Source organism: Benincasa hispida, unplaced genomic scaffold (genome assembly GCF_027475165.1).
Source record: "Benincasa hispida cultivar pf3 unplaced genomic scaffold, pf3_genome.v1.1 HicScf1126, whole genome shotgun sequence".
Classification (NCBI taxonomy): Eukaryota; Viridiplantae; Streptophyta; class Magnoliopsida; order Cucurbitales; family Cucurbitaceae; genus Benincasa; species Benincasa hispida.
In genome coordinates this window covers 2,384-17,230 of record NW_028325440.1, presented here as the reverse complement: position 1 = coordinate 17,230, position 14,847 = coordinate 2,384, and the positions used below count along the sequence as shown (strand labels likewise).

The 14,847-nt window shown below is 35.4% G+C and overlaps 1 protein-coding gene across 1 annotated transcript; it reads right to left on the bottom strand.

Annotated features, from left to right (window-relative positions):
- Positions 1 to 8,491: 8,491 nt before the first annotated feature.
- LOC150031571 (pentatricopeptide repeat-containing protein At2g01390-like) lies at positions 8,492 to 11,999 on the bottom strand. The gene is made up of 2 exons (XM_090308867.1): positions 10,447 to 11,999; positions 8,492 to 10,328 (listed from the first exon to the last, which is right to left on the bottom strand). Exons 1-2 carry the CDS (start codon positions 11,204 to 11,206, stop codon positions 9,322 to 9,324), a joined length of 1,767 nt encoding a protein of 588 aa, XP_090164993.1. The 5' UTR covers positions 11,207 to 11,999; the 3' UTR covers positions 8,492 to 9,321.
- Between the last annotated feature and the right edge of the window lie 2,848 nt (positions 12,000 to 14,847).

The following is a 14,847-nucleotide window of genomic DNA, read 5'->3' as shown; positions in this document are numbered from 1 at the left end:
CTAATGTTGTTGTCACATGAAGGTCAACTTTATTTTATCCTATCCAGATTTTGACATCAACAATACCTAAATTTGTATAGAAATGACAAAGCTTCCCACAAGACCAATCATTGAAATGTTTACTTCGAATGAGACTTGGAGATGATGATGAAAAATACATTTTACACAGGGACTCTCATCCCTCGTCCTTGGGACAACCAAGGGCGAGAAGTTTGTTTACCTTGCTTCTAATATCTTAAACTTGGATCAATTAAAAGATTGAGTAAGCTCCTTGACTTACCTCTAGTATTTTTAGTTGTTAACAATTAAACTTTTGTGCAAACGCCTAATTCATCCATCAATTCCATAGCTTAGAAAAGTTTGTTACATTTTTCTAATGTTTTCCCCCTTTTCTTGCCAGGGATTATATTTGCATTAAGATGCTTCTTTCTTCTTCTTTTTTATTATTTTTTTAGTATATAGAAGGATTCGCTCATGGTTTTGAATACACTCGTATGCCAATTAAGTTGTATGCTTGATTTGGCAAGATGCTTCTCTCATTCTTTTTTTTTTTTTAATTATTTTTAAATTTTGAGTAGGATAGAAAATTTGAACAATAGACTACCTTTTGATTACTAACACATAACACGTCATTAAGTGTTTCTTGTCCTATGTTCTTACCAAAATCATAAACCTAAAATTAAATATAATTTATCTAAGCATTTGTAATTAAAATTTAATAGATTAATTAATCGATAAATAAATAGATGAATAAACAGATGAAACAATCTGCTTGTATATCCCTTGTCCATTCTCATCCTTATTCTAATATGTAATCTGTGGATCCATTCGACACTTTTTTAGTATTTCTTATCTTATGTTATTTATCATACACTGGTTTGTCAGTTTTCAAAGTTATTTCACAAGGCAAAACTTAATGTTAAGGCATGTGAGAACTCTAGTAATCCAACAACTGACCCTCAAGTAATTATATCATATCAAATGAGTGTAGCACATGGAGTGTTATTGAATAGTTCTTCATATCCACCATTGATGTGCATAGGTCTACTATTATGTGTGGTGGGTCAAAATAGCTAATGGGTTAACTTGTAATATATATATATTTTTTTTCTTAATGTTAAAATGAGCTTTGTTCAATAATATACTAATTCTCATAAAGATGGAGGATAAAATAGAAAAAAGATAAAAACTTGATTATGTTAGGTTTAATTATTTTCCATTATCCTTTCTATTTAGGTGAAGCATTAGTTAGGCAGAAAAGTTTCTGATCTTACAGCCTAACTTGTGTCCATAAAACCCTTCTTTAAATAACTGACAACTTATTAGAAGCAACAATGGGTTTTTTTTTTTTTTTTTTTTTTTTTTTTTTTTTTTTTTTTTCATTTTAAAAATAGTATTATCAACTAAACGCTCTAGCTTAGGAAAGTAGAATACCCCAATTATATATAACATTGATTACAAGATATACTCCGATAATCATTCACAAGCACATGGTCTACTTAAGGCGAAAGTGCTATAATTAAATTAAGTGCTAACGAACTAAAAATGAAACACATGTCAAGCTAATCAAATATTTGCATTAAGATCTAAGGAGAAATCGTGCTAGTTAATTAATAGTTAATACAAAATTAGTTAACCGATTTCTTCTTTAATCCTAAATTGAATAAACCAACTACGTGTCCTAGAAAACGTCGTGAAAGACACACACCCATAAATCAATTCTTGCTCCTTAATTAGCCAATTCAAAGCCTAACAATTACGAATTATGTATCAATTTCTAGCAATTCATCATGCATTAACAATCAAATTGTCAATCCTCATCATCCATGCATGCTAAGGGATTAAAAACAAAGATTAAAGATGCTTGGAAGAGAAATATATCATTAATGCTCAAAAATCCCTCAAAAAATTACTATGGATTCATCCAAAATCCCTAAACTAGAATAAAACTCATCTAAATTGGGGACATTGTCACCAAGCTCGTCATAACAAAGAAACATTAAAATTAAAGATCCAACCTTTCCAAGTTAAGAAAATGAAAGAAAACAAGAAAAATATTGAAGAGAGGCTAAAAGGCTTGGGATGGAGCCCCTCTCTCAACCCTAGAATTGAAAGAGCTTTTACAGAAAATTGCCAGAGTGTAACGACATTGAGGTTGTGTTGCAAAGTTGTCCCGAAAACCCCTAGTGCGCCACAACATAGAGCAGCATTAGTCCTCCAAATCCTCTCCATAGTGTCACAACTTTGTAGGGCAGCGTAGTGCACTAAACTTCTACCTTGCAGCGTTGTGCCTCGACACTGCCTAGTGTTCGGTTAAACACTATATTTTTCGGATCAATTATCCCATTCTTATGTGAATTTAATAGAATACTAATCAACTAGCAAAGACAATAATAATCAACTAAGGACACAAGAAATTTTTATGTAGAAAAACCATGGATTGAAGTTAAAATCTCCACTATAATCGATAATGGGTACAAACAAGTTCTCCTTAGTTACAACTAGAGGCATACACAATAAATATCTCAATATTAATAGTCTCGGTAACAAATGGCAACAGTAAAGAAAAAACAATTAGAAGGGTTTCACTTGGTTTTGGCAAGAAATTACCCACTGTATCTAATTGTAAGTAGCTCCAAACGAAATCTTCACTGTCCAGATTGAAGATTCTTGTGTCAAGAATATGCTGTCAAAATTTCAGCTCGATCGGACAATGTATCAATCCCCAAATGGTTGAAAAACATTATTAGTCAAAAGAAGAATTATCTCTTAATTTTCTTTCAGTGCCGTCAAAATCACTCCTCAGTCTGCATATGTAAACTTTTTAGCCGACCGCTAATGGTTATTTCCAAATAACCTAATGCCCAAGTGGGCCTTTATTGGGCTTCACTAAAAAAAATGAAATAACCCAAAAAATCTCCCCCTATTCAATTTGTGGAGGAACTTGTCATTCCTGCAGTAGAACGACAAGACTCAAGCTTCTCTCTTGGTAGATTCTTTATCAACATATCGGATCTATTATGATAAGTATGTATCTTCTCTAACTCAAACAACTCATCATTCAAAGCATCTTTCTTAAATGATACTTCACATGTATATGCTTCGCTCTGGAATGAAATGTAGCATTCTTACCAAGATGATATCACTATGATTATAATAGTATATCACATATCTTTGTTGCTTGAGGCCAAGCTCATGTATAAAGCACTTCATCCACAATATCTCTTTGCAAGCCTCTGCTTCTGCAATATACTTTGCTTCAGTTGTAGAAAGTGCAACACACTTCTGCAACCTTGACTACCAAGACAGTGCACCACCTGTAAATGTCATCAAGTAACTAGAAGTAGGCTTTCTATTGTCTAGATTTATTGTCATATTTGAATCATTGTACTCATCAAGTACTGGTTTTCCACCTCCAAATGTGAGTTTCAAACTAGAAGTACCTTTGAAATATCTCATGATGCACTTGACTACCTCCCAATGTTATTTTTCTGGATTGGAAAAAAACTGGCTAACAACACCAACAACATGAGTAATATCAGGTCTAATACATACCATGGCATACATCAAGCTCCCAACTACTAAAGCATAAGAGATCTTGCACATATCTTTTTTCTCTTTATCTGTAGAAGGACACTGTTTGCTACTCAGTTTGAAGTGACTAGATAAAGAAGAATTGGCTGGTTTCACTTTACTCATATTGAAACGCTCAAGCACCTTCTCCAAGTATTCCTCCTATGACATATATAACTTCTTGGATGCTATGTCTCGAAATATTCGAATTCCAAGAATTTTCTTTGATGGCCCCAAATCCTTTATGACAAAGGATTTACTCAATTGTTTCTTGAACCTGTCAATTCTCAAAACATTCTTGCCAACAATCAAAATGTCATCAACATAGACCAATAATATAATAAAATCATTATCATAAATTTTTTGAAAAAAAAAAAACGCATTGATTAGAAGTAGTCTTTATGTAGTCTTACTCCCCCATAACTTACTCAAACTTCTTGTACCATTGCCTCAATGCCTGTTTCAACCCATAAAGATTTTTCTTCAATTTACACAATAGATGCTCTTTGGCTTTCTGCTCAAACCCTCTGGTTATTCCATATAGATTTCTTTATCTAAATCCCTATGGAGAAATGTAGTCTTAACATCCATTTGCTGAACCACTAAGTCAAGACTAGCTGTCAAACCCAAAACTACATGTATAGAAGACATCTTGACAACTGGAGTAAAAATTTCATCAACGTCGACACCTTTCTTCTTATTGAACCCCTTGACATCCAATCTCGATGGCTTTGAGGTATGTTCTTTCTTTTTCACTCTATAAACCTACTTATTTTTCAATACGATTTTTCCTTTAGGCAATTTCACAAGCTCAAAAGTGTGGTTGTCATGTAAAGACTTCATCTCATCTTTCATGGCATCAATCCACTCTCTTTCGTGCTCATCTTCTATGGCCTCTTTATAACTCTTAGGCTCTTTCCCATAAGTCAATAATAAATATTCATTAGCTGAATATCTTGTTGACGGACGTCAATGTCTGATAGATCTCTTGAATGATCATTCTAAACCTCATTTTCTATCTATGTAGAAGGTTGTGTTAAAGAAATTGAACTCAAATCAATCAGATTATCATTGTGCTCGTACTTTGTTTTTTTTTTTTTGTCTTCTCAATGTCTAATATTGTTTGGTCTTCTACAAACACGACATCTCGACTTCTAATAAGCTTTTTCTATACTGGATCCTATAGTTTATAACCAAACTCATCTTGCCCATAGCTAAGAAACACACGTGGTCTAATCTTTCCATCAAGTTTCGATCTCTCATCTTTAGGAACATGAACAAAAGCTTTACAATAAAAAAACACGCAAGTAATCATAAGATATATCCTTATTTGACCATATTTTGTTCAGAATTTCTGATCCCAAAGTAACACATAGCATGAGATTCAAAATATGTACAACTGTATTCAATGCTTCACCCTAGAATGATTGCGATAACTGTGACTCTGAAAGTAAACATCTCATTCTCTCAACTAGTGTTTTTTTCATTCTCTCAGCTATCCTATTTAACTAAGGAGTTTTAGGAGGTGTCTTTTGATGTCAAATACCATGATTTATGCAATATTCATCAAAAGGTCCACAATACTCACCTCTATTATCTGTCCTAATACACTTCAACTTTTTACCAGTTTCTCTCTCAACAAGGACATGAAATTGTTTAAAGACCTATAACACCTGATCTTTAGTCTTCAAAGTATAGACCCCTGTTTTCTTTGAATGATCATCAATAAACATCATAAAATATGACACACCTCCAAGTGTTTTTATTTACATAGGACCACTCACATCAAAATGTACCAAGTCTAATACATTTGGTTTCCTTGAATGTTGAGAGATGACTTAAAAGTAACTTTAGCTTGCTTTCCTGCCAAACAATGAAGACACCTTTTTAGGGGTGCACTCTTTATATCAAGAAGATGATTTTTCAGGGCTAAAATCTCCAAACCCTTCTCACTCATGTGACACAATTTTTTATGCCAAAACTCAACACTCGCTTTGTCGTTCACTGTATTTTTATTCAATTAGTGATCTTAGCCTCCATATAATAGGAATATTTCTCTCCCTTAACTACCACCCTAGAGTTTTTAGTAAGCTTCCATTTACCATCATAGAAGGTATTGTAAAAACCTTCATCATCAAGCTTATCTGTAGAAATCAAATTCATACGAATATCAGGAATGTGCTTCACATTCTTCAAAATCAGCTTAGAACCATTCTTGTTCTCTAAATGTACATTTTCGATGCCAACTACTTTTGCTGATCCATCATTACCCATCCTAATACTGCTGAAATCACCAGGTGTAATGGATGCAAAGAAATCTTTCTTTGATGTAACACAAATTGAGACACCACTGTCAATCACCCAACTGCTCTATTGTGTAGCAAGATTTATAACATCATCATCGAATAAGATGTAAAAATCTTTGGTGGCTAAAGTAATTGTGTCTGCATCACTATCATCATCATTCTTCTCTTCCTTGCCTTTATCATTTTTATTGTCCCTTTTAAATTTTCGACAATGGTTCTTTATATGCCCTTTCACATGACAATAATGACACTCAACATTTATAAACTGGCTACTCTTACTTTTGCTTCTTCTTTATCCTTCGAACCTTTACTCTTACTCCTCCCCCTTATTTCAGTGACGAGGGCATCTGACTGTGAAGAAGAGCCGTGTGACTTTTTTCTCATCTCCTCGTTCAATACGCTGCTTATAACTAAGTTCATACTTAGTACTCCATTGAGTTCGATAAGGAAGTTCTAAATGTTTGCCACAAATGGCTGAAAAACATTGCAGTTCGGAAGGATTTTCTCTTAATTTTTCTTCACCGCCGTCAAAATCACTCCTTGGTCTGCATGTATAAATTTTTTAGCCGGCTGCTAATGGTTATTTCAAAATAACCTAATGCACAAATGAACCTTTATTGGGCTTCACTAAAAAAAAAAAAAAAAAAAAAGTGAAATAACACAACACCTGGCACTGCAATGCTACTCCTCATAACATTTTCATAATTTTTCACCCTTTTGAGCTAGATTGCTCCAAATTACCTTTAAATAATGCTATATTTATTTTTTATTTAAATTAGACCTAAACCATCTTATCGACCTCTAAAGCTCAATTTCCTGCATTACAGCAGATTTAAACACTATATAACTAAGAACTAGCTTGATTTATATCAAGATAGATAACATAGTTGGTATCATAACTCCATGTTAAGATAAAAAAATTGCTATAAGTGATTTGAAAGGTGAGCTCGTCATGTGGTTAGATTTTGATTCCCACCCCACATTATACAATTTCTCTTAGCAACAAGTCATGGTTCTATACATCATATACAAGGGATATAAACTAAGCATTCACAACGTTATTAGAGATGAGTTGGTGTCTTGTTCGAAGAAGAAAGCTTAAAAGTTTTTTTTTTCCATCCGTTATAACATAATTGTGTTTGCAACCTAAGATCCCTATATATAGGTTTATTTTATGGAGACCAAATCCTTCGATGCCATAGGTATTATTGAGCATCACACATTTTGGACATCATTGAATTATATATATTAACACTTATTTATAGTCATCAAAATTTGGTTGATGACTATATTCTACTATTAAATAATTATACTTCATGACATTTGTAAAACATCAAAGAAATACTTATAATGATGGATAATTATTTGTTTCATACATGTTATTACACCATATTTTGGCCAATTTTGACCAAAAAAATGTACAAACATAAATATGATATTTCATATACAACAATAAAGTCGATCACGTTTACATAGAGAAACTATATACAAGAAAATTAATAACTGAACTTTATTTAAGTTATTTACAAAGAAACTAAATCCAAGTCATGCTTCAATGGATTTGTACAAGACCATCCCAACAAAAAGAACACATAAATAAATAACTTCCATAATGGTTCTCTCACTTCAATGGCTTTGTGCAAGACCAAATAAAAAAAAAAAACATTCATTTTAAAATGCAATGTCAAAAATAATAGCAATATTTATAAGAGTATATATATCTTCTTAATGTTCACCATCTCTCTTAGTATACTTTCACTACCTTTACATTTGAAACAATCACAATCACATTTTAAACATACGAATAAGTATCAAATGAAACTATGAACTCACGATAAATTTAACATCACAATATAATCACATAGATAGGCTCAAAATCACATTATAGCTCCAAATCAAACCTCAATCACATAAATAACCTCCAAATTTAACTCACTCTTCAAAACTACATAGAACAACTGATGTTCTTGTTAATCCAAGAGTGAGATATTACCCCTCAACCATTTTTATCCGAGGAAATTGATATTCACCTTACTTTTAATCTTCAACACCTTTGTTGGCACAAATGGGACACACCTTTAGACATGATACTAACGCAATTTTGTCGATTTTGCAGCCTTCTTTTGCTCATCTTGGATTCTAGATTACTCCGTGACCTCATCTTCGGTGCAATTTAGTTTGAATCATGACATAATAAAGTTAAAATATACTTAATTTTGAAGAGATTTTATTAAGTAATAATTTAGTCTTTATAATTTTTCATTCATGGTGCTCTTTTATCAGAAACATAAAATTAACAAATAAACATGAAACTTCTGCTAAGTGTTGCATTACTAACTATCATTTTTTCAAGCATCAAACTAGTTCCTAAAGCATTTTGGAAACAAGACAAGCCTCGGATCATATAATCAATTTCTAGGCCTTCAAAACTAAAATAGACTAAACTTCGTCGTCTGATTAGTGCAGGGAATGAAAACAATAATAATAAGAAAACTTCAACCACTCATGGGTCAAAGAATGAGTTCATAAGTTTTCAAGATAATGTAAAGTAATCCTTTTCAGTACTCGGTAACATACTAAAATCAAGAGTTGTCTTAGTTACCACAAATAAATAGATAAATAAATAATTTTTTAAAAAATAAAATAGAATACCATCCAATATATAAAGGCAATCCAAATCGTCACCAACAAAATAGAGGCCAAAAACATACACCCATAAACAGGAAATTAATACAGACTAGACAGAATAAATAAAAGAACAGGGAAAGGTTTTGCCAGAGGAAGACTTTTTGAATCATCATTGCCATCGCCATCAAAATAGGGTGTAAGTCGACTATCGAGGGGAAGGGCAAAAGTGATGGTGCAGGAATGTGTGGGAATGCCAATGCCAGGACGTGTTGTGGCACCCTGGCTGCTTCTACCTCAACATGGTGCCTCACTCAGTTAGGCTGTCATATGCTCGTAGCGAAGATGAGACAGTAAATAGTTCCGCATAGGATGGGACAGGACAGTTGAGCGTTCATCTGGCCTGGTACAGAAATTGCATCCTTCAGAGCGTCCTCATCACGACTAGCAGTTGGAGAAGCCCCAAGTTTCCAATTCTGAAGACTCCTCATCTGGGTATCACACCATGCTGACATTCCAACAGAAGGCAGTGATCAATTTACGAATGTCCAAAGCTAGCTGTAACAGAACCTCGTCGGATCTGGTGCATCAACTTATGAATAACTTTGTCAACATCAACTGATGACCAAGTCACGACAGCATACAGAAGCATAGCACGTTGCTTCCTGACATGACTCAAGTGTGACAAGACAATAATAAAACTGTGTCACGCCCTGTTGGAGATGCTGAGATTGAAAACATTGAATTTTATAGCCTCGCCAGTCCATTCTGCGTCGTGAGTGCATAGTTCACAAACCCTTTCTTCCCCTAATTCTCCTCAACATACCAATTCTCCATAAAGAAGATCACAAATCCTTTCTTCCTCCAATATTGTATAGAGATGAGAATGATGACTAATCTCAAAACTCTTCCTCTCCTTTCTATAGATATGTAATTCATCAATCCTACCGCACTTCGCAAGACCAGCTAACAGCACATTATATGTGCCTAAAGATGGTGCAAATCCTTTCTTTCGCATTGTTTCGTAAATTTTAAGCCCTTTACCAGAACTTCCAGCAGAGAAATAAGCATCAACCAGAGCAGTGTAAGTTGCAGTGCACTTCAATTCTTCAGGCAACACATTAAAAACTTTCCTTGCATATTGAGGTTTTCCAGCTTTGCCAAGCCTATAAAGTATAAGTGTGGCATGATAGAGTCCCAGGCAATGCCCCTGCGTATACATTTTCTGAACAATTTCCAACAACTTTGGGTATATACTCGATCGTATCAGAATCCCGATCAAGTCAAGATACAACTTTCTCTCAATGTTAACACCATCTTTTAAACAGTAATTGAAAGCCAGCAGAGCACCATTGGGTCGATTACTTTTGCAATTCACCTCAAAGATGGATAAAATAATTGAAGAATCCAACTGTATGTTCCTGTCTACAATCCCAGTGAGCATGTAGTCAATAGCAGTAAGTTTATTTTCTTTCAACAGAATTGCCAAAAGCTCATGATCTACATTGGGAGGAACAATATTAGATCTTGTACTAACATTCACAACCTCACCCTTACTGACTGATTCAATTTCTATATGAGGATTAACTTGCCTGAGAAGGGTATAACTTACAGAACAACTTTTTAAAGTTTCATGTGCTTCAACAAACACAGGGTATCGAAGCACAAGGCGTTTGTCTTTCATGTACTCAAGGATTTGTGTCATTACAAGTGTCTCTCCTGATTTACAGCATTTCTGAATCAATATATTGCAAGCCGCTTTATCAGGATATACTCCAGCATCTTGCATTTTGCAAAAAATATCAAGGGCTTCTTTGCATTTACCTGAAAGTACAGTGGAGAAACAACTGTTAACCTTACAAAATAGAAAATGGCAACAAATAGAAATTTGATGAGCAGGAAAATTTGAAGCTCAATAACAAGCAAGAGTAGAGAAACCTACCCTCTCCAATAAGATATTCCATTAAGATGGTGTAAGTACAGCAATTTGGAGGTAGCCCAGATTGTAGCATCTCCTTATAAGTATCAGTAGCCTCCTTAATTTGGTCACTGTCCAACAAAATCTTTATATAAGCAGTATAAGAAACTACAGTTGGATAGCAGCCATTAGCTTTCATTTCCTTCCAAACCTTTATAGCTCCCTCGACATCTCCCGAATTTGAACGCCAGTGCATTAATGAAGTATATGTAACTGCATCTATCTTTATCCTCTTCTCCTTCATTTGTTGAAATACATAATTCATGGATGAAATTCTCCCAGCTTCTCCAAAAATATCCAACATTGTCGTGTAGGTATACTGATCATGCTTGAACATTTGCAGCCTAGAGGCCCAATTGAAGAATAACCATGTCTTCTCCAATGGTGGATGTGTTTTCAGAACCTGGTTGATGAGATAAGAATCCCATCTTATAGGGAGCATCTCTAGGTGTTCTTGAGCAGAACCCCATGAGCATTGTCTCAGAATATTGTATATGTTCCTCACTGTATCTCTAGTATAACGCCTTAAATCTACTTCTTCCTTCTTAACTACCTTAGTTCCCTTCCTTGACTTTCTATTGAATTGTTTGATGGGTTTCTCTTGTTTGTATTGGTGGAAGGAATGCAGGCATTTAGAGGAAATATTTTGATAAATCCTTTTACCGATGGCTGAGGTAACCACATAGTTACTCAGAAGGAAAGAAAAACTATTAGAACAATGCATAGAATGGACAACAAAATAAGGCTTTTACATAAACATAAGCCTTCCAATAACGATTACTTGCTACTAATGGAACTTTGTTTAACAGGAAACCAGTTTAATTACAGCTTGGTGAACCAGAAAGACATATCCAATGTAGCCTTTCTGTACAGAAAATACGCCAAATCGATCAAAGAGAGGCTTTTCTGTTCCTTTGTTATGTCTATATATATATATATATATTCTAGGTATTCCTCATTGTAAGATATCTAAATGAATCAATAAAATACCAGAATTGACATGGTATCAGAACCCTAGAAGAAAATATATTTTTCTTAACCTTTTTTTCTCCGTCGTGAACAACTGACATCTGCTACAGCTCCGCCGCTCGTGAGCCCAGATCTTTAACCGCCGCTCGTATTGTACCGATACTCAGATAGACCTCAGATCCTCCGCTATCCGTCCAGTGCAGCCATAGTCGACTGCCGTTGGGATTTACCGTGAAATAAGGGATTCTGATCATTTGGGTTAAATCGATTCAGCTGCGGTTCGGCCAAACCGATTCAATCAACTCAGTTTAGTTCAGCTGCTTTAGTTCAATTGTTTATCTTTTGGAGTGTTTATAGCTCGGTTTTCGTCAAAACCGTTAACCGAATTGAACCCGCTCGGTTATGAAAATCATAGTGAACCGAAGAACGGAAGACTTCTTCGATTTTGGTTAAAGGTAGCTTCAACAACTAGAAGGGAAGAAGACCGAAAATGCCTTCGAGAATAAGAGGGAAAGTTGACCACAGTTTGAAGACATGATGTGGATGATGAAATTGTTGGGGGAAATGATATATATAAACGGAATATTACACATCATTTAGGAATAGTACACTCAATTTATAGTATTCAAAGGGCCTTTTGCATATTTGACAAAATAAGTTTAAAAAATTAGGTCCGTAATCTAGACTTATTACTTTTGTAAAGGGCAAAAAATAAGTTTAGCCTACATTTTACTTTCCTACTAATGATACACTCTTGATACACTTGATACTCTCGATACACTTGATACACAACTAATATATATTTGATACATTGCTGATATAAACTTGATACTACACTACTAATAGATACTTGATACACTTGATACACTATTGATATAGGTTGAAAATGATTAGTTGTTTATGTGCTTTGAATTTAAGGGCATTTAAGTAAATAAAGGCTTGTGTCAATTTTGTAAATTAATGGGTCTTCATTTAATTAGGGTTTCTTTATGTATCACATTAAGTTGAAAAAGAGAGGGTTGCCGCACAGATAGGAGAGGAGAGAGAGAGAGAGAGATGAGAGAAAGAGAAACTCACAGAGAAAGCTTACTAGCAACGACAACCGGTGATCGACAGCAACGTTTTTTATGATCGATGAATAAGCAACAGTACAGCAAAGGTAGACAATGATCAACTTTCGAGAGAGAGTGACAATATTGGAATGTGACAGTGAGAGAGAGACGGGTCTCTGCATGAGGATTTTAGAGAGAGGGAGAGAAATTGAAATGGATATATTTGCAAAGTCTCAAAAGTAGAAGACATGGTTGAAAAACACTATTCTTAAATTGCAATCAATTGCAATTTTTCATATTCTTGATGATGAAAAATTTTGGTGAACACATATGTGTAATGCATATCTTAGGCTATGTGTTTGTTCTCATGCATCGGTGGTCATGCATTGAAATGGAAAGTATGCATTAATCTCTTATGCAATGATCATGCATTCCTATCACAAGTTTTCTTGCGCTCTCGCCAAGTATAACGAGATCGCAAGTTTCTCGGGTGATCCGAGGTCAAACTCAGGGACTTGTAGCTAAATGCTATGCGATAATGTGTTTGCAGCGAAGAATAAAAGAATATTGGGGGTTATGAGCTATGCACTACTCCTACTCCTAACTAATAGATTAAGCGGTGAAAGTATGACTGAGAGGTAGAGACACGACAACTGTTAATGTATAGTAAAATGCATGGAAAAATAGATGAAAAGGTGATGATGTCTTCACTACAAACTAAGCTTGACCGCAAGGGTAACCCCAACCAACGCAAGCTATGCGATCAAGCTATACACACTTGACGTAGACGTATGCGATGTATATGCGATAGTGTCGAGAAGCCTATTTCTAAGCCTCTACATTCCCACTCACGTGCTCTCACACATAAGCAAGATGACCGCATATAACCGTATCCTACTTAATGGGTGCATACGCTGTGTAGTAGCAAACAGAGCTTATTTCTAAGTTCCCCATTCTTGCTTATGCAATCCAATCCACTCTCTCGAGTCTTAGATTTGGTTTTTAGACTACTCTCCCAAGTATGCCCAAATAATGAATGATACACTCATAAGACAAGGTAATCGCATAAACTTGGCTGACGTAAGATTATTCCCATCTCTAGTGAACACTTGCTTACATTGCTTAATGCGACCAACCACTTACCCTCCCGGGCAGTTAGTTGTTGCTGATTCTACTCATAAACAAGCATTGCGTCCGCTAATAGACAAGCGTTGCTACAGCTTCACACTAAGAAAATAAGGTTTTCTCACAACACTCGCGCAACGCACACCTCCTGGTGGTTTGCTACATGCTTCATATCCCTATGCTGCATGATTAAGTATGCAATACTCTAGCAATCTTGCTCAGTGATGCAATGAAAGTAAAGGATGTGAAGTAAATGAAGATGAAGATGGAATCAAGTTAAAATATAGAAATGCATTGATCACAAAAATGTATTAATCTCTTAAAGCATAATGTAATACAATACAAGGAAATAAGAGAAATGGAGGGCCAGCTTGAAGAAATGTCTTGCTTCCAGCAGATATGTGTCAAGGCTACCGGTGGTGCCACGGATGGGCGGTGGATTAGACTTTCTCGGGCTCTAACTCCAGCTTCCAGCAGATGTGTGTCAAGGTTGCCGGTGGTGCCATGGATGGGCGGTGGAGTAGACTCTCTCGGGCTCTAACTCTGGCGAAGGCTCCAATCGTCACTCGGAATGATTAAAGGGATGAAGAACTCTCAAGACTATCTTCTCATGCTTTGGTCTGGATCACAAGGATCCACCCGAAGGTAGAAACTTGGATGATTTGAAATTCTGCTCTATGGCTTCTATTTATAGAGCTTGATCGTCGACAGCATTTATGGACCTGCTCTAAATCTGACACTCGCGGCGCGGTGGTCCTTTTCTGAATCTCTACTGCTAATGGCGTGGTAGGTGAAATGTCAACATCATCTTTTGATACTCTCAAGGTATGCGTTCATGCTTGGTTTTTGGAGTATCAATGCATTCCACCACCCTTGCGGTCATCCCTCTATTATGGTTATTATTCTGTAGCCGTAATCTCTCTGGATGACCACATTCGCTTGACAGCCGCAACTTTTATGCAATGGATGCAGGCAGTTGATGGCTGCAACATCCATGTGTCGAACGTACCGTTTGCCTTTGCAATGGAGAGATTCCCCACATGTGGTCATCTTTGTGATAGCCTGGCTTCCGCATATGCGACCACTTCCTGCATTAGCTACAAAGCTTGACAATTGAATGCATAATAATACATAAAACTGGGTTAGCCTAGATTCTTAATGTTGATCTACGCAAGCTCGTTTTCTCATGAATTCTAAGTATAATCGTCGCATTTTCTAC

What these genes read in the sequence shown, in the direction of transcription:
- LOC150031571 (XM_090308867.1), bottom strand. Translation starts at nt 11,206, where the DNA reads ATGCATTGTTCTAATAGTTTTTCTTTCCTTCTGAGTAACTATGTGGTT. An exon ending in GGAATATCTTATTGGAGAGG is followed by an intron (nt 10,329 to 10,446) that starts GTAGGTTTCTCT and finishes CTGTACTTTCAG; the next exon opens with GTAAATGCAAAGAAGCCCTT.